We start from the raw sequence: 27,992 nt of genomic DNA on the forward strand, positions 1-27,992 counted from the left end.
ATTACATTTTTATACTGCCCAATAGCTGAAGCTCTCTGGTGGGCCCCTGACTGTTAACCTGGCGGCCATGGTGGGCAGCTAGGAGCCACCATTTTGAATTTCCTACAATGCTCCAGAGCAGACCTAGTTCTCCGTGGCTGGCCCAGGCCAGGCCTCTATGCTTGTGGACCCTGAGGTGCTGGGCCCCCAGTAGCTGCCCAAGGCTGACATAGGCTGACCAGGTGCACCCTTGAACTGATCTCATAGAACTTTCCTTATGCCCTTTGGCATGGACTTGGACCTGTCCAGGACCTGGACCAACAGAGGATAAGCCACAGAGTCCCCAGGGATGGCCCAAGGGACAGCCCAGCCTCTTGGCTCCCTCCTTTCCACCTCTCACTGACCATGATCCTTTTATTTATTTTATTCATTTAATGATACAATCCTATGCAAGTTTACGCAGGAAAAAAGTCCTATAAACTTCCCCAGTTAGCCATGCATTTCCAGCCCCTCCCCCCTAAAGGCTCCACAATGCAGGTTACAATACAATTAAAATAGTATAAATATCACATGAAAAAAATGCACTTTCCATTAGACAAGACAAAACACGCCTTTACTCCCTGCCAGTTTTTTAGGGTCTCTTGTACAGCAGTTTGTCCCCGTGGTGCTTTCCAGTGGCAAAATGGAATGCTGATGGGAAATCAAGCATGGATTTGGACGTTTGGAGGACATTTCACTGAAGAAATGAGAAGGCAGTTAGAAACTGGAGCTTATTTGCATTTTAATCGGAGGATTTCCAAGTATTCCAATTAGAAGCCAAAGAGGAGGGGGGGGAGAATTTCATCAGGAACTCTGTTGATCGATGAGGACAACTCCATCCCCTCCTCATTAGATTGACCTCTGAAGTGGAACCAACGCCATTTATTAATAATTTAATTAAAATGACAACTTATTATTTTCCCCCTGTACCATCCAGAACTGTAAACATTAATTTAATACGGTCCAGAATCATGAAATGCAATCTTAATTACTAAGACATCGGGACAGTCAGCAGAACTGAATCAGGAAGGCAATTAACTTTTCTTCTTCCTTTTCTTCCTAAATGAGCATTCAACTTCAAGAATGAAAATAAATAACAAACTGAAGAAGTTGAGGATGTGTGTGTGTGTGTGTGTGTGTGTGTGTGTGTGTGTGTGTGAGAGAGAGAGAGAGAGAGAGAGAGAGACCTTTTGTAAAAAAAACAACAACCAAAAAAACCCACACGCACAGTTCTAGCCATTCCATGACATTGTTAGAGAATCTCTAAAAATGATATGTTTTGCTGCCTCCGGCAGGGAATTCAAATAGCTCCCCCTTTCCTGCTAATTAAGATGGGCCCAGGAAGTTGTCCTGTAAAAGACTCATTTATTGCAATGGCTGGGAGGTACATGCAAGCATGTGACCACTCCTGCACCGCTCCTGTCCATGTCAAGGGGGCTTGGACCCATAGCGTGAGCAGCCCCTCCCAGGCTGGGGGCCGACGACAAAGAGGGCTGGGCCCACGTCCCCTGTTTCTCGGCAAAGAAGGCGATTTGCAGATTCACCTCCCGTATCATAGGAAACGGATAATAAGAACCGACAAAACGAGTTGAATTTAAATTGCCAGATTTCCAGGGACTTGCCTTTGAATTAAAAATAGCTGCTGCCTGTGTAACACGTTTCATTAGCCAGGTTCGCCACGCACGTCTAAAGGCAAACCCGCTTGAGATGGAGAGGCAGCGGTGCTGCCGGTTGTGGTGTGGCTTTGGGAAACGCATCGAGGGCCCTGTGAATTATGAGATCGTCCCCACTAATGAAAGCGATGTGCACTCAATGTCCCATGACTCGTTTGACTCGCTGTCTAATGGGGCGCATGGGTGGCGTATGGGTGGCGTATGATGCATGAGCTGTCTTTTGGAAAGGTGGGTCTGAGCTTGACTGTCCCTCCTGGCTTTGCTGTGGTTGTTCTTGCACAGGGTGAGGAATCAGGAACCTGTTTAGAACTAGAAATCCCCAGGCTCCATCTCCTCTTTCCCTGCAGTTGGCAGACAAGAAGAGGACACATGAGCATGCTTCAAATGGTGCCTCTTTCGATCCATGGAACATTTTCACCACGGCTCGGGCTCCTGCCACTGGAACAGTCTGGAACCCTAAGGATCAAAGCAACATGCTGAGATGTTTTCAACTTGACGGACATCACAGCTGCAAGATCTAAACGCTCCGTGTATGCCACCCAATCAGCAGAATGAACAGTGGAGTCCTGAGCTGGCAAAGTGGGCCATACCACTGCAGGAGGGAGATTCCATGTTTGAGTGCTCCCCTTCAGTTTAAAAAACCAACCCCGCCCCCAGACAAGTAGGAAACGCCCACAGGGGGACTTGCTGGGATTGGACTTTTCTCTCCAATACACTCATGTTTAACTTGTAGGGAGTTTTTTTCTCTTTATAAGTGGGGAAGCCTTACGTATTTTTTGAGTTTGGGGGATTGTGTGTGTGTGTGTTTAAAATTATTTTGGGAGTATTTAAATTTGCACACCTAGGATCATGGTTTTCCCCCCAGGTCTTAAAATTTGTGCAAATGGGCTCTAATTTTATGGGTTTATTTTTTTTAATCACTGGGCTTTTGCAAATCTGTCTGTCTGCTGTGTATTCCTGTTGTAAACATCCTTTGCAGTTTCATCCTCTCCAAACACTACTTTATTTAGTCCGGCAGAGCCATATTCCCTGCTTGTCAAAGAACTTGTCAGTTTCTTCCTCTACTTTGGCACTTCCCAAGCAAATAACAACAACAACAACAACAACAACCATGATCCCACTGTTGCAAATTTAAACACTTTTTTTTGGTTTTTTTTTAAAAACACATTATCCCATTTGCACAAATTACAGAACCTCCCCCCCCCAATATATCTATTTATTTAATGTGCACAAAAATAAAATAAAAATACAAACATTTTTGGAATTGGGGGCGGGGACAGAATCCACTACAGTCCGCGGCTGCATATCAGAATGGAAAAACTGTAAAATCTCATCAGGCTTAAATGGAACGGAATTTCCAGCATTGTACATCCCTAGTCTCTGCCCATGGATGTCCTCCTTCTCCTTGATCCAGACACTTGCTATCGTCCATATTGATGGCTGGACCCCTGGCCTGCCTGCTGAGACATGCTATGCACTTCAATATCCCTCCCTCCCTCCCTCCCTCCCTCCCTCCCTTCCTTCCTTCCTTCCTTCCTTTTGCCACGCACAGGCCCAGGGAATGGAGTGAATGTGCTGGGAGATGGCTACTTTGCTGAAGCTATTTCTAGATGGGAGGCTGCTTGGGAACCCCTACATACTCCTCCCCGAGTTCCTGTCTCCTCCAGAGCTTCTCAGAAACACACTGGGGGCACCTCGATGCCCATGCCAAGGATCACTGCCGGTGTGTGTGTGTTTCCATAGGCATTGCCCATGGCTCTCCCCAATCTGCTGGATTCATTTCTTTTGCAAGAGCACAGCGTCACAAGCCATGAGGACTTGGGACCTGCCATCTGTTCTCAACGGTGGAAAATAAGCCCTGGCCACTGCGTGAAACCACAGGCTGAGCACTATACAGCACATTCACGTTCAGACAGGTGCGTTTAGATGGTATGCATGCTAGAGGCAAGATGCATCCAACTGGCCTCCCCGCCCACTCAGCCCCAAGTGCCAGCTGAAGATTTCACTTCTACAGGGTCTCCGGGGAGGGAGATGTACCATGAAGAATGGCGACACGAGCATATTTCACTAATAAAATGATAACAAGGCAGAAAAGCACAAATAGGGGCTGTGATTGAGGATGACAGGGGCTTTCTAAATTTGGGCGTTTTTGGAGCCTATGGATGACAGGCAGGAAATACTGAAATACTAATGCTGCCTGCCTGTTTGAGCCAACCGTCAAATGCATGCGGGCTGAGATGGGGGCACTAAAGATCATTTGGGAACCTGCTCGCCACTCCTGCCCCCATTCTCACATCTGCGTCTGAATCCAAAAAGCCATCGCTGTGGGAAACGTGGCCCTGGGAGGCATTCGCTCGATGGTTCTCAACATCTGCCATTTTCTCCCGAATTCGTTCTTGGGGGCCATCAGATATTTCCTGTTTAGGGAAGGGAGAAGGAAATGAAATCTATGGAGATGCAAACTCTGGCAGGGTGGTAGAGACAAAAAAAATGACCATCTCCAGGGGAAGGAGTTGGTGTACAAGGCTGACTGCTGTGCTTTGCAGAGTTCAGGGTCTTCATTCCTGGTTCACGGTCTTCATTCTTTCCCTCTTTCTACCCTGCCCGGCTTCACCTGGTGTGGTTTGGGGCCTGTGTCGGAGTGTGGGCTGGAAAACTTGGCTATATGAGCCTTCGGTTGAGTCCTGCTAGCTACTGGAACAACACCTTTATTTCAGCTCCCAGTTCTTTGAAACCTTGCTTTTCCTTCAGCTGAGCTCTCATGCTATGCACCTCTAGACTCCTGATAAGTCTTTGCTTTTAAACTGCTCTTTTTCAGGATCGGTAGCATTGTGCTTTTGACCTTTCTGCCTGCTATTGACTTTGCTAATTGGATTTGCCCCTAATTTGCCCCATGGCTGACCCTGTCCCCAACTTAGCTCTACTGGGACACCGGATACCTGCTGTGGGAACCAGAATGCTGGACTCAATGAACCTCAATCTCTTTTAGTAAGGAACTTGCAGTGTCCCTCTGTCTAGAGCTGGTCTTTTTTTTCCGCCTTGAGGGACTGGTGGACCCACTTTCCTGAAACATCCAAGACTTCACACCTTCTGCTCACCTGGCCCAGATGGTCACCTGCTCCTGGAGGAGGCAGCAGTGATGAGAGCATTGAGGCAAGGCCATGGGCCGATTCATCAATTCGGCACAGGAACTCGGCCCGTGATAAATGCTCCCCTTGCATTTGCTGCTGTGGTCTCTGCTCATTAAACTACAGTTTTGTTCTTCAGCTTTTTTCATTTAATGATCCTTCTCTCATTGGAAAGTTTGTTGTTCTCCTGGGTATTTAAACTGCTTTAACTACCTGTGAATAACTCACCCCTTTTCTCTGTTTTGTCAGCTATAATGGCAGGTTTTTTGGGGGGGTGAGGGTGGGGGGTATCGATCACTCTTAAATCTTTTCTACAAAAATGTTGTAAATCTGTCTGTAAAAAGAAATTAAAGAAGAGTTCGCTGCTGTTTCTTCCTCTCCAGTGGGCTGTCTAAATGCACAAAAAGCTCCGGGGGTGGGTGTGCAGTGGTGCTGTCGATTATACGATGCAGCGCCAACGTGCACCCATCCCGGGGCTTTCTGGTGAAGCTGCAGAGAAAAAAAGTCACGGACTTACCCTGATTTTTTTCTCCGGAGCGAGGTGAGTATGGCACATCCGCTGTCTAACCTTGCTCTGGCGTCATGGGCAGCAGCATGGCCTGATGGGTGGCAACCCCTAATCAGTTCCCAACTGCCCAGGCAGGGGGCAGGCCCAGAGACCCTAACGGCTGCCAGAAAGCCCATGCTGCCTCCCTTCATGAAGATTACTCACTGCCACCCTGCACAAGCGATAACGCAGGGTTTGGTGGCTGAGCAGCACCAACCCAGCACAGTGAAGGCAGCTCCCAGGCTGGTGTTGCTCCTTAGTTGCTTCCTTGTAGTTCCTAGTTCTTCAAGCCCTATAGAACACAGTCTCCTGGCAGCGTGAGGGCTGGGTGCTTCTTTTAGGGTGCATAATTATTCTGTGGTGCCAGTGCAGAAGTAATCGGGAAGCAGGGTCCCACTTTTCCCCTCCTTATGCTGAGCGTTCTGCTTGAGATTCATAGAATCATAGAATAGCAGAGTTGGAAGGAGCCTACAAGGCCATCGAGTCCAACCCCCTGCTCAATGCAGGAATCCACCCTAAAGCATCCCTGACAGATGGCTGTCCAGCTGCCTCTTGAATGCCTCTAGGGTGGGAGAGCCCACAACCTCCCTAGGTAACTGATTCCATTGTCATACTGCTCTAACAGTCAGGAAGCTTTTCCTGATGTCCAGCCGGAATCTGGCTTCCTTTAACTTGAGCCCGTTATTCCATGTCCTGCACTCTGGGAGGATCGAGAAGAGATCCTGGCCCTCCTCTGTGTGACAACCTTTTACGTATTTGAAGAGTGCTATCATGTCTCCCCTCCATCTTCTCTTCTCTAGGCTAAACATGCCCAGTTCTTTCAGTCTCTCTTCATAGGGCTTTGTTTCCAGACCCCTGATCATCCTGGTTGCCCTCCTCTGAACACGCTCCAGCTTGTCTGTATCCTTCTTGAATTGTGGAGCCCAGAACTGGACGCAATACTCTAGATGAGGCCTAACCAGGGCTGAATAGAGAGGAACCAGTACCTCACGTGATTTGGAAGCTATACTTCTATTAATGCAGCCCAAAATAGCATTTGCCTTTCTTGCAGCCATATCGCACTGTTGGCTCATATTCAGCTTGCAGTCTACAACAATTCCAAGATCCTTCTCGTTTGTAGTATTCTTTCAACTTCAGGGCGGTGATCAGACTTTGGAAGAGTGCTCATCTTGTTTCTGTTAATTCTGGGTTCCCTTGGGGTAGTACACCAGAAAGCAGATTGGGGAATGATCAACATCAAAATGTCCTGGGTTCTTGAGTTTGCCAGCTGCTGAAATCAGCAACAATTTGAACCAGAAACAAAGGATTGGCCTCCTTTTGTCTTTCCCTGCTTCTGAGCTCCAGATCACAGCTTGAGCTTAAAAAAAAGAAAAGAGGAAGGGGTGTGTTGCATAAAGACATCTGTTGACCTTTTCGGCAAAGCTGAATTTTTGGGTGGGGGAAAAAATCTCCATTTCAAAGCAGGAGTCTATACACGCGTGCGCGTGCAGACACCCCTCTGATTCCCACCTAGGCTGCTGCTTTGCAGCTCTTCTTTTCTAGAGATGCCAGCTGAACTTGGGAGAACCAGCTTCTTTTCTAGATCATCTGCTGCAGAACTTGAGAGAATCAGCTCAATTCTGTTCTGGGCTCCTCTGACCAATTGAGGCTGCTGCTGCTGCTGCCTAAGAGATACTCTGGGGTTTTGGTTTTTTTTGCATCAGATCGCTTTTGGGAAGTCATTAATTCACAAACAAATGTGATTCTCTAGATGGCTGTTAAGAAAACACATTTTGTCTGGAATGGAAGCCATCATGTAACAACATTGAGACTTCAAAGGCAAGAGCGAAATGCAAAGGCAGTGCACAGAACTAAAAACAGAACAGTTGTCCAGGAGAAGGTCTTCTTCTTCTTCTTCTTCTTCTTCTTCTTCTTCTTCTTCTTCTTCTTCTTCTTCTTCTTCTTCTTCTTCTTCTTCAGGTTGGGCAGAAGGCAGACTTCCAGATGTCTCGGACTTCAACCCCCAGAAGTCCTTGCCAGCATGTCCAATGGGCAGGACTGCTGGGAGTTGAATAACAAACCAGCTGGACTTCTACCTTCTGCAACCCCCAATTGTGTTCTAGGGCATTTGTGCCCAACTGGTGGATTCTGAATTGCATCTCCCATAAGCCTCTGTGGGATGAGGGCTAGTTTGGAAGCAACGCAAGAGGGAGCCGTGCCCCATTTCTGACTTGGCCAGTGCCGCTCTCCACATGAAGCAAAAGCGTTTTCAGAGGAGTGGGGTGTCCAGCTTAAAACATTACATTTGTATATGGAAGATGCTGCATCCTACCAGTCGCCGAGGGCTGCAGCAGGAGAGAGGATTCTTGTGGTCTCCACATCCTGACTTTAGGCTCCTCCAAAGCTTCTGTGTGACCATTGTTTTATTGCAGGGCCCTTGGACTTCTGATGTTCTGACATCCACCTCAAGCAAAGGGGGGGAGAGATAGCAGGACGGTCCCCACTTTTTAACCTTAATCCCACTTTTAGCTATGGATGCCAGTGTCAGAGAAATCTGAAAATGCCCCTGTTAAAGCCCCTCAATTTAATGTGAATAAATTGCTCAAACACACTCCTGACACTTTCCCTCTAGCCCCCACCAACATCAAGATACAGAGATCTCCAAGGCTGTCCTGATTTCTTGAAACACAGACTTGGAGACGCGCATTGTTTAATCTATTTACCATTGAAAGCCTTCTGACCAGGGATTTCTAAAGGGTCAGAGCATACTCTGGAACTCTTATGTTATCAAGGATGTTATGTTATCAATTCTTATGTTATCAAGAATTCTTATATTATCAAGGAACAGAATGTAACATTTTGTACCGGTCATAGGCTGCCAAAATATGGCATTGCTTATGTATGAATGGGTTTCTGTTTATAGAGCATGTATGGGACTTGTGATCAGTCACAGGAGGGAGGAGGGAAAAGTATGACTTCATCAGAGCAACTAGGATGAAGTATAAATGTATGCTGATGTGGCTGATGGGTAGAGAGTCTCTGCCTTCGGTTTGGACGAGGTATGGGGCTTTTCTCCTGTGTGCACAGTAAATAAAGAGTCTCTGTTTCTGGTAGGGCTATGCACGGACCCCCCAAACTGCTTCATGGCCCGATCTGCAACTTTCAGAACGGGCCGATCTGCTTTGGGTCGATCTGACCCTCCCCCTCTCCGCGGAGTGAGATCCAGAGGAGCGGATCGAGATTTTCCCCTCTTCCCTACTTACTTGCCTCCGCAGCGGATGGCGGAGGCAGGTAAGTGGGGAAAGGGGAGCAAAATGGGGGCTGAATAAGCCCCCCTGCCCCCTTACCTGGCTCTGCTGCCGTCGCCACATGGATTGCAGCGGCGGCGGCAGTGCCAGGTGAGCCCCCTCCCCCCTTACCTGTGTTCGGAGCTCCGGATGGAGGTGAACCACTTAGCCTCAATCCGCAGCTCCCCCGACCCAATCCAGATCCTCCTTTGGCAGAGGCGGATCGGGTCGGTTCGCTCTGGATTCGCGATCCTAATCGGAGAGGAGCACAGCCCTAGTTTCTGGACCGGTTGTGAAGTCATCCCTTTCCTACTAGGTTAAGGGAATTTCCCTAACACCAGTCAGACATCAAAGTGGCCAACTCCAGTGGGAAGGAGGGCTTTGTGGAGAAGGCTGCAGTGTTGGGCGATCCCTTTCTGTGGCCCGTTGCTAGAGGCTTAGAAGTCCCCTCCTCTCAACCCCCATGGATAAACTGGGGCTCTATGCATAAAAGAGGGAGGGGGTGAAAGCATCAAGGCCATTTCCTAATGTTGCAAAGCCAACTTCCCTGCTCTGGTGCCTTCGGTGTGCAATGCAAAGCAAACAAGGCCAGTAAACACAGATGTACCTTTGACTTTTCAAACAGACCCAGGGCGTGTGTGTAATCCCGGATGGCCTGATCAAAGTGGCCCTGGCAGAGATGAGTCGTCCCCAGCTCCTCGCAGACACGCGCCTCACCATCCGAGTCACCTGGAGAAGGAGCGCAGGCAGTCAAAGGAGCTCACCTAAGGATGACCAGGTAGACTAGGACAAAGCGAGGAACTTGGGGGCCAGTTGTCTCAGCTCCTGGGATAGCCTTAAGGGCAGTTTGTTATCTTTTCTGCTTTACAACATAGCTCAGCTCTTTAGCTTGTAAAGGAACTGAGCTACCTTGCAGAAAGAGAGGGGGGCAGGCCATCTGGAGGATCAGTCAGGTCATGACAAGTAGGGGTATGCAAAGCTGGTCCATTCAGAATTAGTGGTTTATAACACTCTTGTGATTGGCCACTCACAGAAGTTTGTTGGTCCATTACATGATGTCATCAACATCCAGGACCTCTCCCACGCTATCCCTGGGGAATCTCGCTTTTTTTTTTTAAATGGAGATAATGTGGCAGTATCTGGGATACATGGATAGCTCCTTTAGAGTCCTGATTGAAACCCAGAGTGGATTCACTGCCCCACTTGCATCAGGGTCACCAGCCTCCACTGGTCTAAGGCCAGTTCACGCAATCTCTTACCTGCCTCTGCAAAAGCTTTCTGCGCCTGCTGATAGTAAAATTCTGCCATGTTGTAGTTTTTCAGCTGCCTGTGAGCGGTGGCCAAATTGTAGATGCATTGAGCCTGGGCAGCCCTCTGACCCTCGCCCAGCGCACCTGATGCAAAGATCAGCAGGAATCATGTCACCAAAACGGTGAGGTAAGTGAATTAACCTCATTCCCAGGCGCTCTAGAAAACGGCTCCCAAAATGACGGGATTCTAAAAACATCCCCGGTAGGGAACATTTTGGCATTGAGCAATCGTGCAGGCTTGCCAAGAAAGCTGGTCTGCCACCAGGGCAGGAGGCACACAGGTCCTGTGCCAATCCATATGCATTCCATCTCTCGCCACCATTCCTTTTATTTTGTATCACGTATTTTGCTCCGTTACGGTTTTGCTGCCTTGATTGGCATTTTGTTACCCATTCAAGAAGGACGCAGACAAGCTGGAGCGTGTTCAGAGGAGGGCAACCAGGATGATCAGAGGTCTGGAAACAAAGCCCTATGAAGAGAGACTGAAAGAACTGGGCATGTTTAGCCTAGAGAAGAGAAGATTGAGGGGAGACATGAGAGCACTCTTCAAATACTTGAAAGGTTGTCACACAGAGGAGGGCCAGGATCTCTTCTCGATCCTCCCAGAGTGCAGGACATGGAATAACGGGCTCAAGTTACAGCAAACCAGATTCCAGCTGGACATCAGGAAAAACTTCCTGACTGTTAGAGCAGTACGACAATGGAACCAGTTACCTAGGGAGGTTGTGGGCTCTCCCACCCTAGAGGCCTTCAAGAGGCAGCTGCATAACCATCTGCCAGGTATACTTTAAGGTGGATTCCTGCATTGAGCAGGGGGTTGGACTCGATGGCCTTATAGCCCCTTCCAACTCTACTATTCTAGGATTCTAAGAAGAGGGTGAACGAAAGATGCGAAACCCCGCTTCCGGCTTCTGGAAGTCTTGAATGGCCACACTCTGGTGAGAGCCCGCTCCCTCCTGCTACCAACTGTCACTGCAGAGACCACCAGTGGGGGAGGAAGCAGCAGCCAGGCACCTCTCCATTGTTCCAGCTGAGAGCCCCCTCCCTCCTGCTGTCCACTGTCACGGCTGAACTTTGTAACTAAGAATGTGATGCCTGAATTTGCTTTCCCCCCTCCTCCCTCCCAATCCCCTTTCCTTTTGTGTCATGTTTTTTTAGATTGTAAGCCTGTGGGCAGGGGCTGTCAAGAAAGATTTTGGTAGGCCGCCATGAGAGCTTTTTTGGGCTGAATGGCGGGATAAAAATGCTTAAATAATAAATAAACAAATTGAAAAGAAATGAATATTTATTTCTTTTCAATTTATTTATTTATTTATTTATTTAAGCATTTTGATAACTGGGGTTCCCGCTTCCCCCCTACCTGTGCTCAATAATTTGTGGCCTTGGACCAGTCACTTTGCTTTCAGTTTCCTTAAATTGCTTTTCTGTAAAATGGGTTCAGTGGCAAATGTAGGAGCCGAGCTGTGCTTGGGTGCTCCCAGGGCTGTAGCTCAGTGACAGAGTCCCCTCTTAGCAAGCGCAAGGATCCCGGTTTGAATCACAGCACCTCCTGGTAAGGCTGAGAAATCTCCTGCCTGAAACCCTGGGAGCTAGTCAAAATGGGCCAGATGGACCAAGCCTCTGACTCCAGCTTAGGCAGCATCCAATGTTCCTGTGTTTGGGGCTCATCCCCCATCTCTGCCTGGTATTCAGTTTGCTTCACTGGGCAAGCTATTTATCTCCATCTAGCCCAGTATCCTGCTTCTTACAGTGGACAGCCAAAAATATCTCTGGGCAGCTCACAAGCAAAGCGACGGTACTTCTTTTTCATTTTCCCCTGTTATTGTGAGGTATACTGTCTCTGAACATGGAGGTTCTAATTAGCGAGCCAGCTGATAGGAGGCAGAACAAAGGTGGAGAAGGTAGGAGGAGCTTCAGGTGGGTGGAGCTGTGGAAAGGTGGGTTGGGAGTGGCTTAACAGGGTAGGACAGCACCGCATTTCAGAGCCATGACTGGCTAAAGGAGAAGAACCAAGGGAGGCTTTTAGCTCCAATTTTGGTGGGGCGGAAATTGCATTCTGGGTTTTAGTTACAATCTGTCAGAAGCCTAAAGCTGCTATCCAAGATGTTGGATGCATTTTAGGGATATGATTCAGCACCTTGGATCGCTCCTTTATACTTTGGGTTGGTTGTAACTAAAACCCAGAATGGAATCTCCGCCCCACAGAAGTTGAAGCCACCAGCCTTCCCTGAGAAGAACCCAGGTGATGCATTTGCTGACACCTTCACTGAGGAGGCTCTCAGGGAGCCGGTGATGGGACTGACCCTCCCAAGGCCAGTAAGAGGAGGCAGGCACCTGTGGTAGATGGGTCATCAGCCTGACTCCCTTCATGGCAGCAGGACGCTCAGACAATCCGGCTGGAGTGAGAGACTCCCTGCTACTACTCACCATACATGTCAGCCGCCTCGCTGTGGAACCTCAGGGACCTTGCGAACTGCTCCAGGGCGTTGCAGGTGGCACCCAAGTTTTGCAGCAGGACGGCTCTCTTCTGGATCGAAAAGTTCCCCCGGCGGTCGCAGAGCTCCAGAGCTGCGTCAAAATGCCGCTCCGCTTGCTCAAAGCGCCTGATTTCGGCATAGTGCAGCCCCAGGTCATTGTAGAGTTTGCCTGGCCGTGAGATCAGGTGAGAAAAGCAAGGTTAGCTGGAGGGAGAAAGAGTTGGGGAAGTTGAACACGGGCGAGTGGGAACGTGTGGACGTTTCCCCGGTGGACTCCGAATAAGTGATTCAGAGGCTGTGTGGAGGCTTGTGGTTCTGTTAGATGGCGCACTCAGCCCCCTGCAATCTTAGGACTATTCCAGTGGCAGAACTGTGTTTTAAGGAGACCAAATGAGTGTCAGGGAAGGACCTGGACATACCTAGCAACTCCTGGTTGGCTATGCCAGTACACAGCTGGCCACACGCCTCCAACGTCTCCAAGACGTCGTCTTGGGAGTAATTTGGGCTTCGTAGGAAATAGTTGGCTGCCTCCCTCATGGCCATGGCGGCGTCTTCCAGCAGCTGCACCCTTTGGTAGGCCCGGCCAGCCTGGCGAAACGTTTGTGCGGCCCTCGCCGTGTCGCCTGTGCTCACCAGGCAATAAGCCAACTTGGTCAGGGCCTCAGCGGCGCTTCGGGTTTGATCCGTGCCGTATTCGTGGACGGCCTTTCTGTAGAAGTCCGCGGCTTTGGCGTACTCCCTCAGGCAGTCGTAAGCAGCGGCGACGTTGAAGTAGAAGTCGCCGTCTTCCTCCTGGGCTACAGCTCCCCTGGACTTCCACAGGCATCTGAGGCCTTTGCTGGGCTTCCCGGTGGCGATGTAGGCTGCGCCGAGGTTGAAGAGGCATCGGGCTTGGCTGGGAGACTCTGGGAGGCGACCCGAGAGCAGGTAGGCCTTTTTGAACATGGCCAAAGCCCAGCCATCTTGGTTAGCGTTGAAAAAGTTTATTCCGGCCTTCAGCAGACGTTGAGTTTCAGTTTTGAGGGATGCAGTTTGGCTCCCAGGCTGGGCTTCGGTAGGACCAGAGACTGGCGAGGAGGCCATGCCTTCCGAAATGGCTACTGGATGCTGCAAAACCAAGCACGGTCACACCACTTGCACTATAAAATGGGCTCTGTCTATTTAGTGCAGAAAAGGGCAACTAAAATGGGTCAAGGGGTTGGAGCATCTCCCCTGTGAGGGAAGGTTACAACAGCTGGGATTGTTTAGCTTGGGGGAAAAGGAGCGTTATGGGGGACCTGAGGGCGTATAAAATGATGCCTGGTGTGGAGAATGTGGATAGGGAGACATTTTTCTCCCTCTCTCAAAATACTAGAACCCAATGGGGTCATCCCATGAAGCTGATTGGTGGGAGATCCAGGGCAAATAAAAGGAAGTACTTCTTCACACAGTTAAATGATGGAACTCACCACCACAAGATGTAGTGATGGCCACCAATCTGGATGGCTTTAAAAGGGGGTTGGATAAATTCCTGGAGGAGAGGGCTAGCAATGGCTGTGTGGTACCTCCAGTATCAGAGGCAGGGGGTCTGTATATACCAGATGCTGGGGACCATGGGTGGGAGGGTGCTGTTGTGCCCATGTCCTGCTTGTGAGTTCCCGGTCATGTCCTCAGGAGGTTCTTTGAAATGGAATTCAGCCCTTAAGCTGAAAGAGACAAGTCGGATTGTTTAGATATGTTTTGATTCCTTGCAGTGGAGGCTAGTGGCTGCGATGCCAGTGAGGTAGTGAATCTACTCTGGGTTTCAATCAGGACTCTAAAGTAGCTATCCAAGGTCCAAAGAAGACTGTGAGATGCCTTGGAGAGATCCTTTAGAGCAGTGGTTCCCAAACTTTTTCAGGTCACCGCCCCCTTGGTTCCACCAACTCACGCCCAGCGCCCCCCTACCCTACCCTATAAAAATCATTATGCAGACTAGCGGTTTTCAACGACCCACTAAGGAAGATAATAACAATAAAATTCAAAATAGTAACAATTAATTGAATATTTACTCAAAATCCAATTACATTTTTTTAGTTTATTCAATCAAACATAATTGATGAACTTGATCCAGTGATATCATCTTTTCAAAGTCTGATAGTCCTTTAGCAAGAATATTAGAGATCACATTTAGTAACTAGGGTAGAGTACCTCACTATTCTGTAAATTCTTAATGTAATGAATGGGCTTGATGAAGTGATACCAATTTCCCAATGTCTGGTTTAAAGTCACTTAACATGAGTCTTAAATCACCACGTTTAGTAATCTGGAGTCGATGTCTTTGCTTGGAGAGAATAGGCAGACTACACTAAAACCACATTCCACCGAATATGATGTTGGAAATGCAACCAGGAACTTCTGAACCACTCTCCATAGTGCAGGATAGTGACCAGAAATGTCCTTCTGTAACCAAAACTCCTGGTACGGAAAAGACCATCTTGAGCGCCCACCTGCTGCCCGCTTGCCTCTTAACACCCCCCTGTGCAATCCCACTGCCCCCAAGGGGGCGGTACCGCCCACTTTGGGGACCACTGCTTTAGAGTACTGACTGAAACCCGGAGCGGATTCACTGCCCCACTGACGTCGGAGTCACCAACCTCCACTGATTCATGGCCATATCAAGCTTCACTGGACTCAGGACTTTGTTCTTCCATTTGTTTCACGTGAATTTTCTGCCGCTCCGGTTTTGCTTGTGCATACCACCCCCACCCCGCTGCCGCGGCTGCCGCCACTTGCGTCCTTTAAAATTATTTTTAACCTGAGGCAAAAGGGAGAAGGGAGAAATAAAAGTGATTATGAAGTAATTTGTGCCTCCCGTCTTTCTAAGAAACATTACTGGGGGGAAATGCAAACAAACTGAAGGAAAGCAGAGGGAAGCATTTGGAGAGAGATGCAGATTTTGTTATAATATTAACTTCAGTTATCCTGGGAACTCATTAGTTCTTCATTAAATGTTTGCTATAAACACACATTTCGATGGTTAATTATGTCATGAACGGGAGAGTCTCATTTCCCGTAATCATGTTTGCAGGCTTGTGCGGTTCTTGTACAAACAAGACTTTGACTTTGATTAAAAATCGTCAATTGATAGGGAAGAAAAAGTCAACAAAGCAACGGCAGCCGTTTATAATCTCCGCAACGGGGATCCTCTCTGTTTTCTTGCTCGAGCGGATTATCTCCTGCTCAAATGCCCTTTCTGGGCAGCCGTTGCAGCGTGTTCATACGTGAGCGAGTGAGATTTCTGGAGAAGAGAATCACAGAATCATAGAATAGCAGAGTTGGAAGGGGCCTACAAGGCCATCGAGTCCAACCCCCTGCTCAAGGCAGGAATCCACCCTAAAGCATCCCTGACAGATGGTTGTCCAGCTGCCTCTTGAATGTGTCTAGTGTGGGAGGCACGGTTGTCCTCAGAAAAGAGTTAAATCTGGGATGTTGAATCTTAGGCCCACGGGCCAAAACTAGCCTACGGGGGGAGGGGGCTGATGGCCCCACCCATCTCCTTAGCCCCACCCCCTTTCCCTGGCTGCTGCCTGTTTGGCAGTTTCATGGTTTTGCCACACTCCCCCCCCCCCTAAAAGGTTCAAATGCCTCTCCTAAGGCTTAGTTACTGGCAGGTACTGGGGATTCTGGGACTTGAAGTCCAAACAGGTTGGGAAATGCCGGCACAGTAAATAGGAGGACATGATTGAAATGATGTCTAAAACCTGGCATAGGAGGGTGTTTAGTGTGGGAGGCCCTATCATGGGCAAGGCAGAGCGGTGACGTTTACCATGCCATCAGGCTGGGCTTTAGGGTGGGCAGGGGAACAGCGCAATCCAGGAGGGTGCCTGGAGCTGCCCGTCACTCACCAGTGCAACGTCCTGGAGAGGAAAGCCCAGAATTGTTCCAGGAACAGCTACTGCAGGCGAGGCCTCGGGGTGCTGCTTCTTTGCCAAAGTTCTGCTAGGGAAATGTTTGTGGCAACAGACGAAGGTAGCAACACCACCGCTTTGTCTCTCTGCTGGGTTGTTATCAACAATGAACGGACTCGGGCGGCAATCCTAGAGCTACTTCTCTGGGAGGAAGCCCCACCGAACTCTTTTGAATAGGAGATTTATCACACCGGCATTATACTGTGCCATCACTGCGAATTGCATGCAAAGGACTCAGAAGTTTTCCACCTTATAATCTGCTTTGATTGTGAAGTACTCCCATGCAGCCTGCCTTAATTGTGCAATAAAGCAAAAAAGATTCGCCGTATTTAGCCCCTACTTTTTGAGCGTATCTTCCGAGCCACCGCTGGGGCGCAGGAGCAGGATTTTAAAGAAATGCTTACATCTGTGTAAGCTTTAAAGATAAAGGCACCAAAATTGGCACAGTAATAGATATTAGGGAGAGCTTTAAGTATTCCAAATTTGAATGGAATTGGGTCATCCGTTTATTTTTTATGATTTTTTACATTTCCCCCCTTAAACACACTTCCTGGTATGCAAAGGATCGCTGTCGCCCAGTAGCAAAAACAACAAGAACGATGAAAGCTTAGCGCTACGGGGATAATCCGGGGGAAGCAGGTACGTGGGATGAAGCTCAAAGGCTGTGCTGCCAGGCTGCAATCCAATATACACTTACCCGAGAGTAAATCCCATTGATTGCAGAGGGACTTACCTCTGAATAAACTCGCCGGTGGAGGAACTGGTTGCTCACAGGACTCGGATGCTGGGAGGGGCACCAGAAGGGAGGAGTCTTTAACAGTGGCACAAAAGGCAGGAGTCCCACTGGTGCAGCTGTCCTCTCACTGCCAGGAAAAGCCACACTTGTGCAATGTTGCCCTCCCGTGCCACTGTAAAGCCATCCAGAGCAACTTCTGCAAGCCCAACAGGCAAGGGAATGGGCACCTAATAGCCCAGGGTGCCTGCAAGAGTTTTTTTTTTAAAAAAAATCTCTTTAAAGAAGCATTTGAAGTTCAGGCCCAATGTGACTTGCAACACTTTGGGGAGCAAAAGATCTCCACTGTGACAGGAATTGCTAGTGAAATGTTCAGCCTCCCTCTCGCACGTTCCCTGATCGAGAAGCACGACTCCTTTGAATTTGGCCTGTGGTCACAGCCCCCCAAAAGCGAAGGCACCTCACAGCCTTCTGAGATTTCAACACAACGTATGAGAGGCCTGATCCAATTAGGTGGATCCCCTACAAAGAAACCTCTTTTTGCTGCCTAAACACACACAGGATTGTGCTTTAATTCTCCTTAGGTTACTTCTACCCCAAAATGATTTTGTATTTTTGCAAACCTGGCGGTTTCCCCAAGCCTGCTGATAACCTCTCTTTTGTGTGAGGATGATAACACGTTCATTAGAATAATTGAATCATAGAATAGTAGAGTTGGAAGGGGCCTATAAGGCCATCAAGTCCAACCCCCTGCTCAATGCAGGAATACATAAGGGTCGACACTAGGAGAATGAGTTTGCCATTGCTATAGGCATCTGAACATGGTGGATCTATTAGCCAGGCCTGGCCCAAGGCAGGTGGCCGCCTAAACTGGGACTGGCCACTGCGGCCATCGGTGCCACCTGAGGTAAGCCAACCAGCCAGCAGCCAGGCACATGGAGCCAGCTGGGTTGGGAGGTGCACAGGGCACCATGGCATGCAAGTGAGGGAAGGAGCGAGAGACGGGGCAGCTGTCCTTTTGGAGGGGGAAAGTGCCACTCTTCCCATCGTCCGCTGCACCTGCATCCTCTTGCTTCATTGCAGGGCCGGCCCTGCCATTAGCTATCATATCAAACAGCCATTCATAGACCAGTTATCCGAGTGCCAGCCTTATGTCGCTAAAACAGCACCAAGGGGGAGGTATTAGCAGACTTGGAGAAACCCCAAAGTATGCAGAAGTACAAATAATATTTCAGGGGGAAAGCCCTACAAGAACACAATGGCATGCAGTCACCAGTGGTGATGGAGAGTCCCTAGTGTATTGTAATTCCTTTATCTTATGGTGCATTGCAAACAAGGAAATGGCAGGTTATGCAAGATTAAACAACGCCCCCCCCTGGAATTTTTTTCTCCTCCAAAGAAAGCTTCACAATTACTGCAAAGTGAAAATGCTGTTTATTTGTGGTCACAACCAGTACGTATAAAAATCAGAGACAGGTCCATGTTCGTTCTGCACCACACTTGGAAATAGGAAATGATGAGAAAGGCACATATTGGCAGAATCTCACACCTTTCACTCAATCCGGGTTATCTCCGCCTGTTCCATGACGGAGAAAATGTGTCCAGTGTCTGGCGAGGTGGCCATGCAAAGAGTTTTAAACCCTCTTAAATTATGGGCATTTCCTGCCTACGAGTGGCATTCAGGGGAGGAGAAAAGGAGAGAGAGCACATCATGTCTCCCTCTGCCTCATTCAGCAAGGCTAAATTCGTAGCAACGGCTCCACAGTGTGCCATCAGAGCTTCCTACCTGGGAAAACCATCTCAGCTGAAAGTGTCCTTCTAATCAAGGCTGGGCCAAATGGTTTGGTTCTTGAGGATGAGGACAAATCCAGCTGGAAATACCCCCTGCCCCGTTAATTATCAAGGGGCAAAGTCCACGAGGAATTTCTCCTGCGCAAGCCTCACTGAAATGAACAAGAGCTCTTCTGGGTTCCTGCACAGCCCTTGCTGATTTCAATGGGGCTTGCACAAGAGAAATTCCTAGTGGACTGTGTCCTGCAGCTCACATCTACCTGCCTCCCAATGTGCCGCTCTTAATGGCAATGGACACCCATGCCTGATGCAGCTGCCACCACTTGCCCCCTTGTAAATCCTGGTTGGGTTTGCATCACCATGGGCACCTCCAGATGAACCTTTTTATTCTCCAGTCACTCTGGCTCATTCTTGGGGGTGGTCACACAGTGGGTGTTTCCGGAGGGAGAGTCCTAGTGCTAACAACCAGAAATTATTCTGTCTTCTTTTTTTATGAATGGATTTTTTATGGTAATAAAAAAATATGAAGAAATTATTTTAGAACTCAGGAGCGTTTTGAGCAAAAGGTGTTGATGACTGACACACACACACACCCAAGTCTGGGAGTGCTTGGAGACACTGGCCAGAATTCAAGGACTTTCCAAAACACTTCTACCTCCAAGGAAGTATTACTAGCTCTAAGAGCTGTCACAGCATTAAGTCTGGAATATTTTGATATTAAAATCTCTGGAAGGAGGACACAAATGGGGAAAAGGTATGGGCATATTTAGATCCTAAAATTTCAGTGGGATTTAAGGGTGCGTTACTTCCGTCTGGATTGAACTCCAAATGTTCTGTGTGTAATGCACTCTCTACTGGCAGCCTGCACTTCAACGTATTACAATTAGGTGGTGCTGACATCCTGCTAGAAAGCACAGCAGGGAAACTGAGGGTGGGCATCCTAGCTTAGCTCTTAAAAAGAAAGAAAGATTGCATTAAGATCAGATAACTTGTGTAGAAAGCAAATGTGAGCACTCCGAAGTCCCTGAGGAAAAACGTTCTGTATTTTTCTGTCCCAGATTTGACCGCAGAGCCACTTACAGCATCAGCTACCTCCAGCGATACCCTTGTCATTCTTGCATAACGCAAGAATTGCTGGGCAGGCAGGGCCGATGCCAGACTATTTTGCGCCCTAGGCAAGGTGAGCTACTTGTACACACACACACACACACCAAAAATTGCCAACTTTGATTTTTAAGAACAGATGTTTCATAGAAAAAAGAAAAAGCACAAAACCTGAACTTATTATGTTTTTTCTTAAAACTACTCATTTGTATAAAACGGTGACCCTTAAAGGGCAGTACTGCACCCCTCTGAGGTCTGCGCCCTAGGCAGCTGCCTAGTTGGCCTAATGGTAGCGCCAGCCCTGTGGACAGGATCAAACCAATCTCCATCTATTCTGGGGGGAATCAGAAGCCTGGCATGGGGAGGGAATTTATTGAGCAGTATACTGCATCTGATCATGGCAATTTTCCTGAGTCACTGTGACGAAGAGCTTTGCTATGGTATTTTCCCTTAATTGGTCTGATCCCCTTTTCAAACCTTTTACTTTAGTGGGCATTTGATAGCTGTCAGTGCCTAGGGTTCAAACGCACACAGCCCGACTTCACTTAAGGCTTTGTAATTCAGGTGCACAACAATAACAACCACTTTGGATAAAGCTCAACCTTTTCCATAGATGTCTTTATAAAAAATAAAATAAAATCCTAATGCCACTAATGAATCTCTGCTGGTGTCACTTGGGGACAATTAAACAGCCTCAGTCTGCAGCTTGTTGACACCAGCTCTGCCCATTTGTGGTTAATTAGGGCAACATGATTTAAACTGCACGGGTTGCATTTAGACTTTCATTTGGGAGGAGGAAGGGCAGAAATTTGACCTCAAGGATACAGAAAGGACTGCTGCAAATGCCCCTCTCAAGGTGATGCGTCGTTTCTAGATTTTGGGGCTACTAATTTTGTACTGGGGGGTAGGGAATGGATTTTGCCAGCTGCCATAAGCCGTCGCAGAAGAGCTCAGCCTTTTTTGTGGCTTGAACGAGGGGTGATTTGGGAAATGGGTTGGTCTGTTTTATTCAAAGGAGAGGTTAAGGATAGTCTCCTTGGAACGGCTTCTCTTCGTCCACATTGGAGAGTTCGTATTTATTGTGGGCGGTGTCGTTCTGGGGTAGCCGCCGAGTGGTGTGGTGAATTTCGATTAAGAGGATGTAGATACCAACTCCAAAAGCTGCGCCAACCATTGGGCCAACAACAGGGATCCACCACCAGTTATTGCCAGCCCTGTTAGTGAAAGAGAGAGAGAGAGAGAGAGAGTGATGATGGTGATGATGATGATGGTGATGATTTTGCTATAAGACTATTTAGACGGTTCCCACCCTAGTCATTCTTTGCTCACTCACTTTTTGCACTGAATCACACAATGATATGATTAGTAGGGCTGTGCACCACCACCCCGAACTGCTTCGGATCCTGATCCGGACCTTCCAGATCGGGCCCGAACCGCTTCGGGTCGATATGGACCTCCACTGATCTGATCCAGAACTGGATCTGGAGCAAGATCCAGACCCCATTTTGCCCCCTTCCCCACTTACTTGCCTCCAAGGCAGACGGCGAAGGCAGGTAAGTGGGGAAGGGGGGACAAAATGGGGGCTAAATAAGCCCCCTCCCCCCTTACCTGCCTCCGCTATCCACCGTCACACAGACCGTGGCGGACGGCGGCACCAGGTAAGCCCCCCTCCCCCCACTTACCTGTCTCTGTCGCGGTCCGGGTGGCGGCTTTAACTGAGGCTGAGGCCTGGGCCTCAGTTGAAGCCACCGCCCAGACCGTGACGGAGCCAGGTAAGTGGGGGGGAGGGGGGCTTACCTGGCACTGCCACCGCCGCAGTCCGTGCAGCAACAGTGGTGCAGCCAGGTAAGGGGAGAGGGGGGCTTATTCAGCCCCCATTTTGTCCCCCCTTCCCCACTTACCTGCCTCCACCGTCTGCCACGGAGGCAAGTAAGTGGGGAAGGGGGGGCAAAATGGGGTCCAAATCTCGATCCGGACCTCGGGATCTCGCTCCGGATCTGGTTCTGGAGCGGATCAGTGGAGGTCCGGATTGGGATCCGAAGCAGTTTGGGGTGGTGATGCAAAGCCCTAGATATGATCACACTGCTGCATACTAGTCATACACACCCACCCGCCACTATTTTGTCTTGCGGTTGTTGGTGTTTTTTGTAGACCTGACTTGTGACGATTTTTCTTTTTGGCTATAAAATGCTTTATGCCCTGTGTGGCCAGGCAAAACATTACTGAAGCTTAGGCTGGCTACTGTGCTTTTAATTAAGAGTTTCTTGCTTGTAGGGAAAGTTTCCCCTGCTGCCCAGGCTATTGTTAACGGCAAAGTAGCAAAACCAAACTGAAAACAACAGTAGCAGGCGGTGCTTGTTTTTATGGGGCACGTCCTGTTGCCTGTTCTATTTGTGTGCTGCCATCATTGATGAGGTCAAGGTGTAGAAGCCCCTTCTAGCTGTGGGGTCTGCAACATAGTGCCCACGGTTTCCAATGAGCCCATGGACATATCTCTTGGTGCTTCTAGGAAATGAATGTTCTGTAACTGGCCCCGCCCGCCATGACAGCCATTTTATAAATGGGCAAGCTACTCCCATGGTAAGCCCACACACACAACACTCTCACAAAATTCCAGAAGAGTCCACCAACCCTAAAAGCTCAGGGATCACAGTTCTACTTGAAGCATTGCTGGTACTTCAGGACAACGGTAACTCTATACCATCTGCAGACAAAATCCCCTTAATTTGGAAAGTTCTTGACATAGTTTTGGATACATTTATATCCTGCTGTTCCTCTGAGGAGCTCAAGGTAGTGTATATGATGCCCCTGCATCATTTTCTCCTCACAACAACTCTATCGTAGGTTAGGCTGAGAGTCTATGACTGACCCAAAGTCACCCATGGAGCTTTGTGGAAGAATGGGGACCAGAACTTGCACCTATCAAGTCCTAAGCCAACACTGTAACTGCTACACCACACTGCCTCTTTGGAAATTGAACAGAAACTGCCTTAAGATATAATTATGCTACCCATGTTTAAAAAGAGAGAGAGAGAGAGAGAGAGAGAGAGAGAGAGAAGTGGAACAAGCTGGGAATAACCTCTTATTCTTTGATCTTAGCGGGAATTCTGTAAATAAAAGAAGTTGCCATTTTACCACTTCCTATTTCTAATAGCGTCTGTCCACCAGATGTCACCCTTGCAACACAATGAAACAAGCCAAATGGCTGTCTGAAAACCTTTGGGGAACTTTTCTGCAAGATGGTTGTAGCCAACGAATGCTCGAATGATTATTGACTTAATTAGGAGACTGAGTCCTGTTATCCTGATCTTAGGCTGACTTTCAATTGGTATCTGGGTTCAGTTCAAAGTACCATTTTTGATCTTCTACCATGCACACCTATGCAGGCCTACTCAGAAGTAAACCTCATTGAGTTCAATGGTGCTTACTTCCAGGTAAGTGTGTATGGGATACTGGGACGAGAATGGCCTCTTCTCATATAAACTTGCCTGAGGACTCCACTGCTCAGGGTCTTCTCTGTGTTCCCCTGCCATTGGAGGTGGGGGAGCTCAGCTGTCCTGGAGAGGGCAATACTTTTCCTTTGCAGTGCCCAGATCATGGAATAGACACCTCGGGTCTGTCTGGCCCATCACTGTCTGCTTTTGGACAGACAGTGCTGTCCTAGTGCCCCCCCTTTTTTAGAACCGTCACCCCCTGGAAAATCTTATTTTACAGTGCAATGTTTCCTTTGAACTGAGTGTACATACTAGTATTGCAGACTTAGGCTGTCTCTATATTCTGCTAGGAACTCACTAGGTGAACTTAGGCAAGCTACTCACTCTCAGCCTCCGTTTCCCCATCTGCAGTACAGTTGATAATAAGACTGACTTGTGTTAGAAGCTTGCTGTAAGGATTAAAGCTGGATAATGCATGGGAAGTGCTTTGGACACCTTTGGACATCAAGCGGGTGTTACGAATAAATGCCTGAGAAATGGTTCTGCGACTCCAACCCCCTCCTTCTGTCAAGTCCAGCCGACTTACGTGAAGACTTCTGAACCCCATCCTGCAATGTACGTGAAGACGCGCGGGGCCAGATCTCTGGCGGGGTTCATGGCACAGCCGCTGTTCATGGCCAAGGAAGAAGCCAATAATACGATGAGAAGGCCGACAGCGATAGGTTCCAGTCCCTTCGGCACGCGGAGATTGTCCGCGTCAAAGATGGCAAAGATGCCCAGGAGAAGAAATGCCGTCGACATCACCTGATGAGTGACAAGCAAATGGATTCACTCTGGTACTGGCTCACAGAGAGAATTCCCAGCAGGTTAAAATGTGCCATCCAGGGCCGGTGCTACCACTAGGCCAACTAGGCAGCTGCCTAGAGCGCAGATGGCAGGCAGGGCACTGGAACAAGGCGCTTCTCTTTCGCGGGTTGGCCCAGCCCCCTCCCTCCCCCCAGCCCCTCCCTCCCCCCCCCAGGCTATTTTGTGCCCTAGGCAAAGTGAGCTGCTTTCACACACACCCCACCAGCATACCTACCACCCCCACCCCAGGTAGGCAGAGACAGGCGGGGATGGCGGCCGCATTACCTTTCCCTCACCCAAAGTCAGAATGTGTCTTGGCTTCGGCTGGGCGGGATGCTGCGGTGGGGCGGGCGGGTGGCTCCACGTTCTGATGTCCAGCATGCCCGGACACCAGAATGAGGAGTCGCCCTCCCACTCCCCACCCCAGCGTCCCTGGCTTGGCTTCAGCTGGGCACCCTCCCAGCCGAAGCCAAGCCTGGACGCTGGGGGTGGGGCGAAAGAACGGCTCCACGTTCTGGCTTCCAGCAAGCGCTGGAAGTCAGAACGTGGAGCTGTCCGCCCGCCCCGCCCCCAGCGTCCCGGCTTGGCTTCGGCTGGGCAGGCGCCCATCCGAAGCATGGGGGGCGGAAGGGCAGCTTCGGAATGGTGCGCCCGGAAGCTGCCCTCGCTCGGCCACAGCGGCTCTGGGAGTGGGAGGGTGACTTCTGGGCACGGTGTTCGGCGCTCCCCTTACCTTGGCACTCTAGGCGGCTGCCTGACTGGCCTCTATGGCAGCGCCGGCCCTGTACCCCCCCCCAGCCAGACCACCTGAGTCCCCCACATTGAGAGCCACACTGTCCGTGGCTGGGGAAACCCACGGGCCCCGCCGGAGACCCACCCGCCTGGTTGGTCTCTTTCCAGCACCTTCTTTCCTCCTCCAGATCGTGTTTTCTAGCTAGATCTCCCCCTCCATATCTGAACTCCAAAGAGATAGGCTAGAGGGTCAAGCTATTAAGAGTAGGTGGGAAAGGCTTAGGGTCAGCACAGCAGCATATCGAGGTGGTTTGTTCCCTCTCATAGAATCATAGAATAGCAGAGTTGGAAGGGGCCTACAAGGCCATCGAGTCCAACTCCCTGCTCAATGCAGAAATCCACCCTAAAGCATCCCTGACAGATGGTTGTCCAGCTGCCTCTTGAAGGCCTCTAGTGTGGGAGAGCCCACAACCTCCCTAGGTAACTGATTCCATTGTTGTACTGATCTAACAATCAGGAAGTTTTTCCTGATGTCCAGCTGGAATCTGGCTTCCTTTAACTTGAGCCCGTTATTCCGTGTCCTGCACTCTGGGAGGATTGAGAAGAGATCCTGGCCCTCCTCTGTGTGACAACCTTTTAAGTGTTTGAAGAGTGCTGTCATGTCTCCCCTCAATCTTCTCTTCTCCAGGCTAAACATGCCCAGTTCTTTCAGTCTCTCTTCATAGGGCTTTGTTTCCAGACCCCTGATCATCCTGGTTGCCCTTGTGGGAGAAAGGGAAGGTTCCTCAGAGGGGTGCTGTACTGCCCTTTAAGGGTCACAATTTTATACAAATTAGCTGTTTTAAGGGGGGGAAACATAATAAAAGGAAAATATAATAGTTCAGAAACTCTTCTTGAACAGCTGAATCAAAGTTGGCAATTTTTTGGGTGGTGGTGCAGGTAGCTCACCTAGCCTAGGGTGCAAAATAGTCTGGCACTGGCCCTTCAGTGCCATCAAATGTGCCTTCTGGTTTTGCAGGAATGACTCAGGCCTGTCCATTTTCCTTGATGGACAGGATGCCTGCCTGTTTAGTGAAGGGTTGGCTACAACCCATAAAGAGTGCTGGGGTTGTACAACTAGAGCAGGACTTCAGGTGCCCTCAAACCATGCAACTCCTGTGTCCAACCCAGGTTCATCACCAGTGTAGGAGGTCAGAAACACCTGTTCCATGATACAGAAGGGGGCGGAAGGTCATGTGACACTTTGCACCAGAGTGATGTTGTATTTCCCCCCCCCCCTATTTTTTTAGCCTGCCTCCGTCATGACCGGTTTTACGCTGACGTTCCCCCGTAGGGAAGCTCTTCTTTGGATCCTAACATTCTCCCTTAAGCCACTTTGTGCCGGAACATTTCCAAATACATCTTGCAGGGCTGGAAAATATAAAATTAAGCTGGAATTTGGCATAACTGGTTTCTGGGAAGTGGGAATATATTTCCAGCCTTGATATGTTGTTTTTCATTGAATTATAAATGTATGAGTTCCCTTTCAGCCCAGATAGGGCCACTAAGGCGACTTACAACTAAAAGTTAAATTTTGTAATGTTAAAAACAACTGTAAATCCTCACCAACAGCAGAATTAGGAGCAGGAGAGAATCTTAAAATGATATCTCATTTTCCACACACACACCCTTAATTAATAAATCCCTCCTGTTTCTACTGCACCCCTTCCCAGAGGCTCAGGATGAGTAGCAACAGTTAAAGAAATAAATCCCCCAAATTAAAAGCAAAATACTCACTTAAATCACCGCAGCTACTTTAACGCTGGCTGTTGAACGCCAGCCAAGCCAAACTGCAAAGTGTAATTGCGTGCTTCTTACCTGATCTAAAAGTCCATTTGTCAGGGACAAATATCCCTCTGGGTAGGTTGCAAAAATATGTGCTGTAGCATTTGGTCCTGTGACGGTCAGCTCCCCGCCATTGTACTCCATCAACGCATCTAAGGAACAATGATAATAAATAACATTTATACAGCACGCTTCAAGGGTTCAATATTTGTGTCCTCAATGATCTTTACAATAACCTTGTTGCATATGAATGAACGTCGCAAGGCAGAAATCACTAGCTCATGCTTACTTGAAGAATAAAATTGATCATACAACTTGTCTAAAGGGCTCTTCACACGAGTGAAATAAGGCACGCTCGTGACTGGCCACTCACAGACGTTTGCGGCTCCTTTTGACAACGACATCAACTTCCTGCACATCACCCATGCTTTCCTCCAATTATTCTGTTCTTTAAAACCCCTCTGGATATCCCAATTCTTCTGAAATATCTTGGGATTTCCTACCATGTGCAGCTGAAGTTGTGCTACAAAGCACCCACTAGAGGGTGCTGTCCCATTCAAGGCTATGAGCACTGAGAGGAGGGGAAGCTTTCATTTATAGATCACATGGTTGCCCCGCTCTGCCTGTGTAACGCAGCTCTTTACAAATGTGCAAGGGAAGCAGGAAGCAGAGCCTGGTAAGGCAACATTAATTTTTGTGAACCGCCCAGAGAGCTCCGGCTATTGGGCGGTATAGAAATGTAATAAATAAATAAATAAATAAACATCTAAGGTCCTCCTCCAGGTGCCTACTCCGAGGGAAGCTCGGAGGGTGGCGACAAGAGAGACGGCCTTCTCTGTGGTGGCCCCCCAACTGTGGAACAATCTCCCTCACGAGGCCCGCCTGGCTCCGACATTGTCATCTTTTCGGTGCTAGGTCAAGACTTTTCTCTTCTCCCAGGCATTTAGCAATATGTAATGACCGTGGATCTGGTTTTTTGGCTCATTGTTTTTAAAGTTGTTATAGTGGTTTTAAATGTATGTGAATTTTGCTTCTTTTTGTGGTTTTTAATCTTTGTATATTGTTTTTAAGTGTTTTTATCTTATGTGAACCGCCCAGAGAGCTTCGGCTATGGGGCGGTATACAAATGCAATAAATAAATAAATAAATAAATAAATAAATAAATAATAAACATGATTTC

The 27,992-nt window shown here is 48.7% G+C and overlaps 3 protein-coding genes and 1 long non-coding RNA gene across 7 annotated transcripts in view; 1 reads left to right on the forward strand and 3 right to left on the reverse strand.

The window, feature by feature from the left end:
* Nucleotides 1–1,205: 1,205 nt before the first annotated feature.
* On the reverse strand, nt 1,206–13,834 carry LOC134409652 (tetratricopeptide repeat protein 24-like). 3 transcript variants are annotated; one of them, XM_063142497.1, is made up of 6 exons: nt 12,839–13,834; nt 12,370–12,588; nt 9,892–10,026; nt 9,240–9,361; nt 3,986–4,108; nt 1,206–2,147 (listed from the first exon to the last, which is right to left on the reverse strand). In XM_063142497.1, the coding sequence occupies exons 1-6, from the start codon at nt 13,500–13,502 to the stop codon at nt 2,106–2,108; spliced, it is 1,305 nt and encodes a 434-aa protein (XP_062998567.1). In that variant the 5' UTR covers nt 13,503–13,834; the 3' UTR covers nt 1,206–2,105. The 3 variants fall into 3 exon arrangements, with proteins under 3 accessions (XP_062998567.1, XP_062998568.1, XP_062998566.1); XM_063142498.1 differs by lacking the exon at nt 3,986–4,108; XM_063142496.1 differs by lacking the exon at nt 1,206–2,147 and having other exon boundaries at nt 3,251–4,108.
* On the forward strand, nt 9,296–27,909 carry LOC134409655 (uncharacterized). 2 transcript variants are annotated; one of them, XR_010026204.1, is made up of 3 exons: nt 9,296–9,410; nt 9,948–10,069; nt 27,596–27,909. It is a non-coding gene; the product is annotated as an uncharacterized LOC134409655 (long non-coding RNA). The 2 variants fall into 2 exon arrangements; XR_010026205.1 differs by lacking the exon at nt 27,596–27,909 and adding an exon at nt 10,805–11,119.
* POLR2M (RNA polymerase II subunit M) overlaps nt 13,079–27,992 on the reverse strand; it is a 180,242-nt gene continuing 165,328 nt past the window's right edge. Inside the window, exon 5 of the transcript XR_010026203.1 lies at nt 13,079–13,089. The gene's annotated coding sequence lies outside the window, so the exon portion shown is untranslated. The remainder of the gene's footprint in view (nt 13,090–27,992) is intronic.
* AQP9 (aquaporin 9) overlaps nt 18,493–27,992 on the reverse strand; it is a 38,080-nt gene continuing 28,580 nt past the window's right edge. Inside the window, exons 4-6 of the mRNA XM_063142501.1 lie at nt 26,846–26,964; nt 23,997–24,214; nt 18,493–21,190 (exon numbers count right to left, since the gene is read on the reverse strand). Of these exons, the coding sequence (XP_062998571.1) occupies nt 20,998–21,190; nt 23,997–24,214; nt 26,846–26,964 (530 nt within the window). The 3' untranslated portion in view covers nt 18,493–20,997. The remainder of the gene's footprint in view (nt 21,191–23,996; nt 24,215–26,845; nt 26,965–27,992) is intronic.

Source organism: Elgaria multicarinata, chromosome 16 (genome assembly GCF_023053635.1).
Source record: "Elgaria multicarinata webbii isolate HBS135686 ecotype San Diego chromosome 16, rElgMul1.1.pri, whole genome shotgun sequence".
In the NCBI taxonomy this organism is placed as follows: Eukaryota; Metazoa; Chordata; class Lepidosauria; order Squamata; family Anguidae; genus Elgaria; species Elgaria multicarinata.

Bases quoted from the DNA above. Each gene is read 5' to 3' on its own strand.
- LOC134409652 (XM_063142496.1), bottom strand. From the start codon at position 13,502: ATGGCCTCCTCGCCAGTCTCTGGTCCTACCGAAGCCCAGCCTGGGAGC. The intron at 10,027-12,369 runs GTGAGTAGTAGC...TCTTTGCATCAG, and splicing joins CGAGGCGGCTGACATGTATG to GTGCGCTGGGCGAGGGTCAG. The intron at 9,362-9,891 runs GTAAGAGATTGC...CTCCTTCTCCAG, and splicing joins GAAAGCTTTTGCAGAGGCAG to GTGACTCGGATGGTGAGGCG.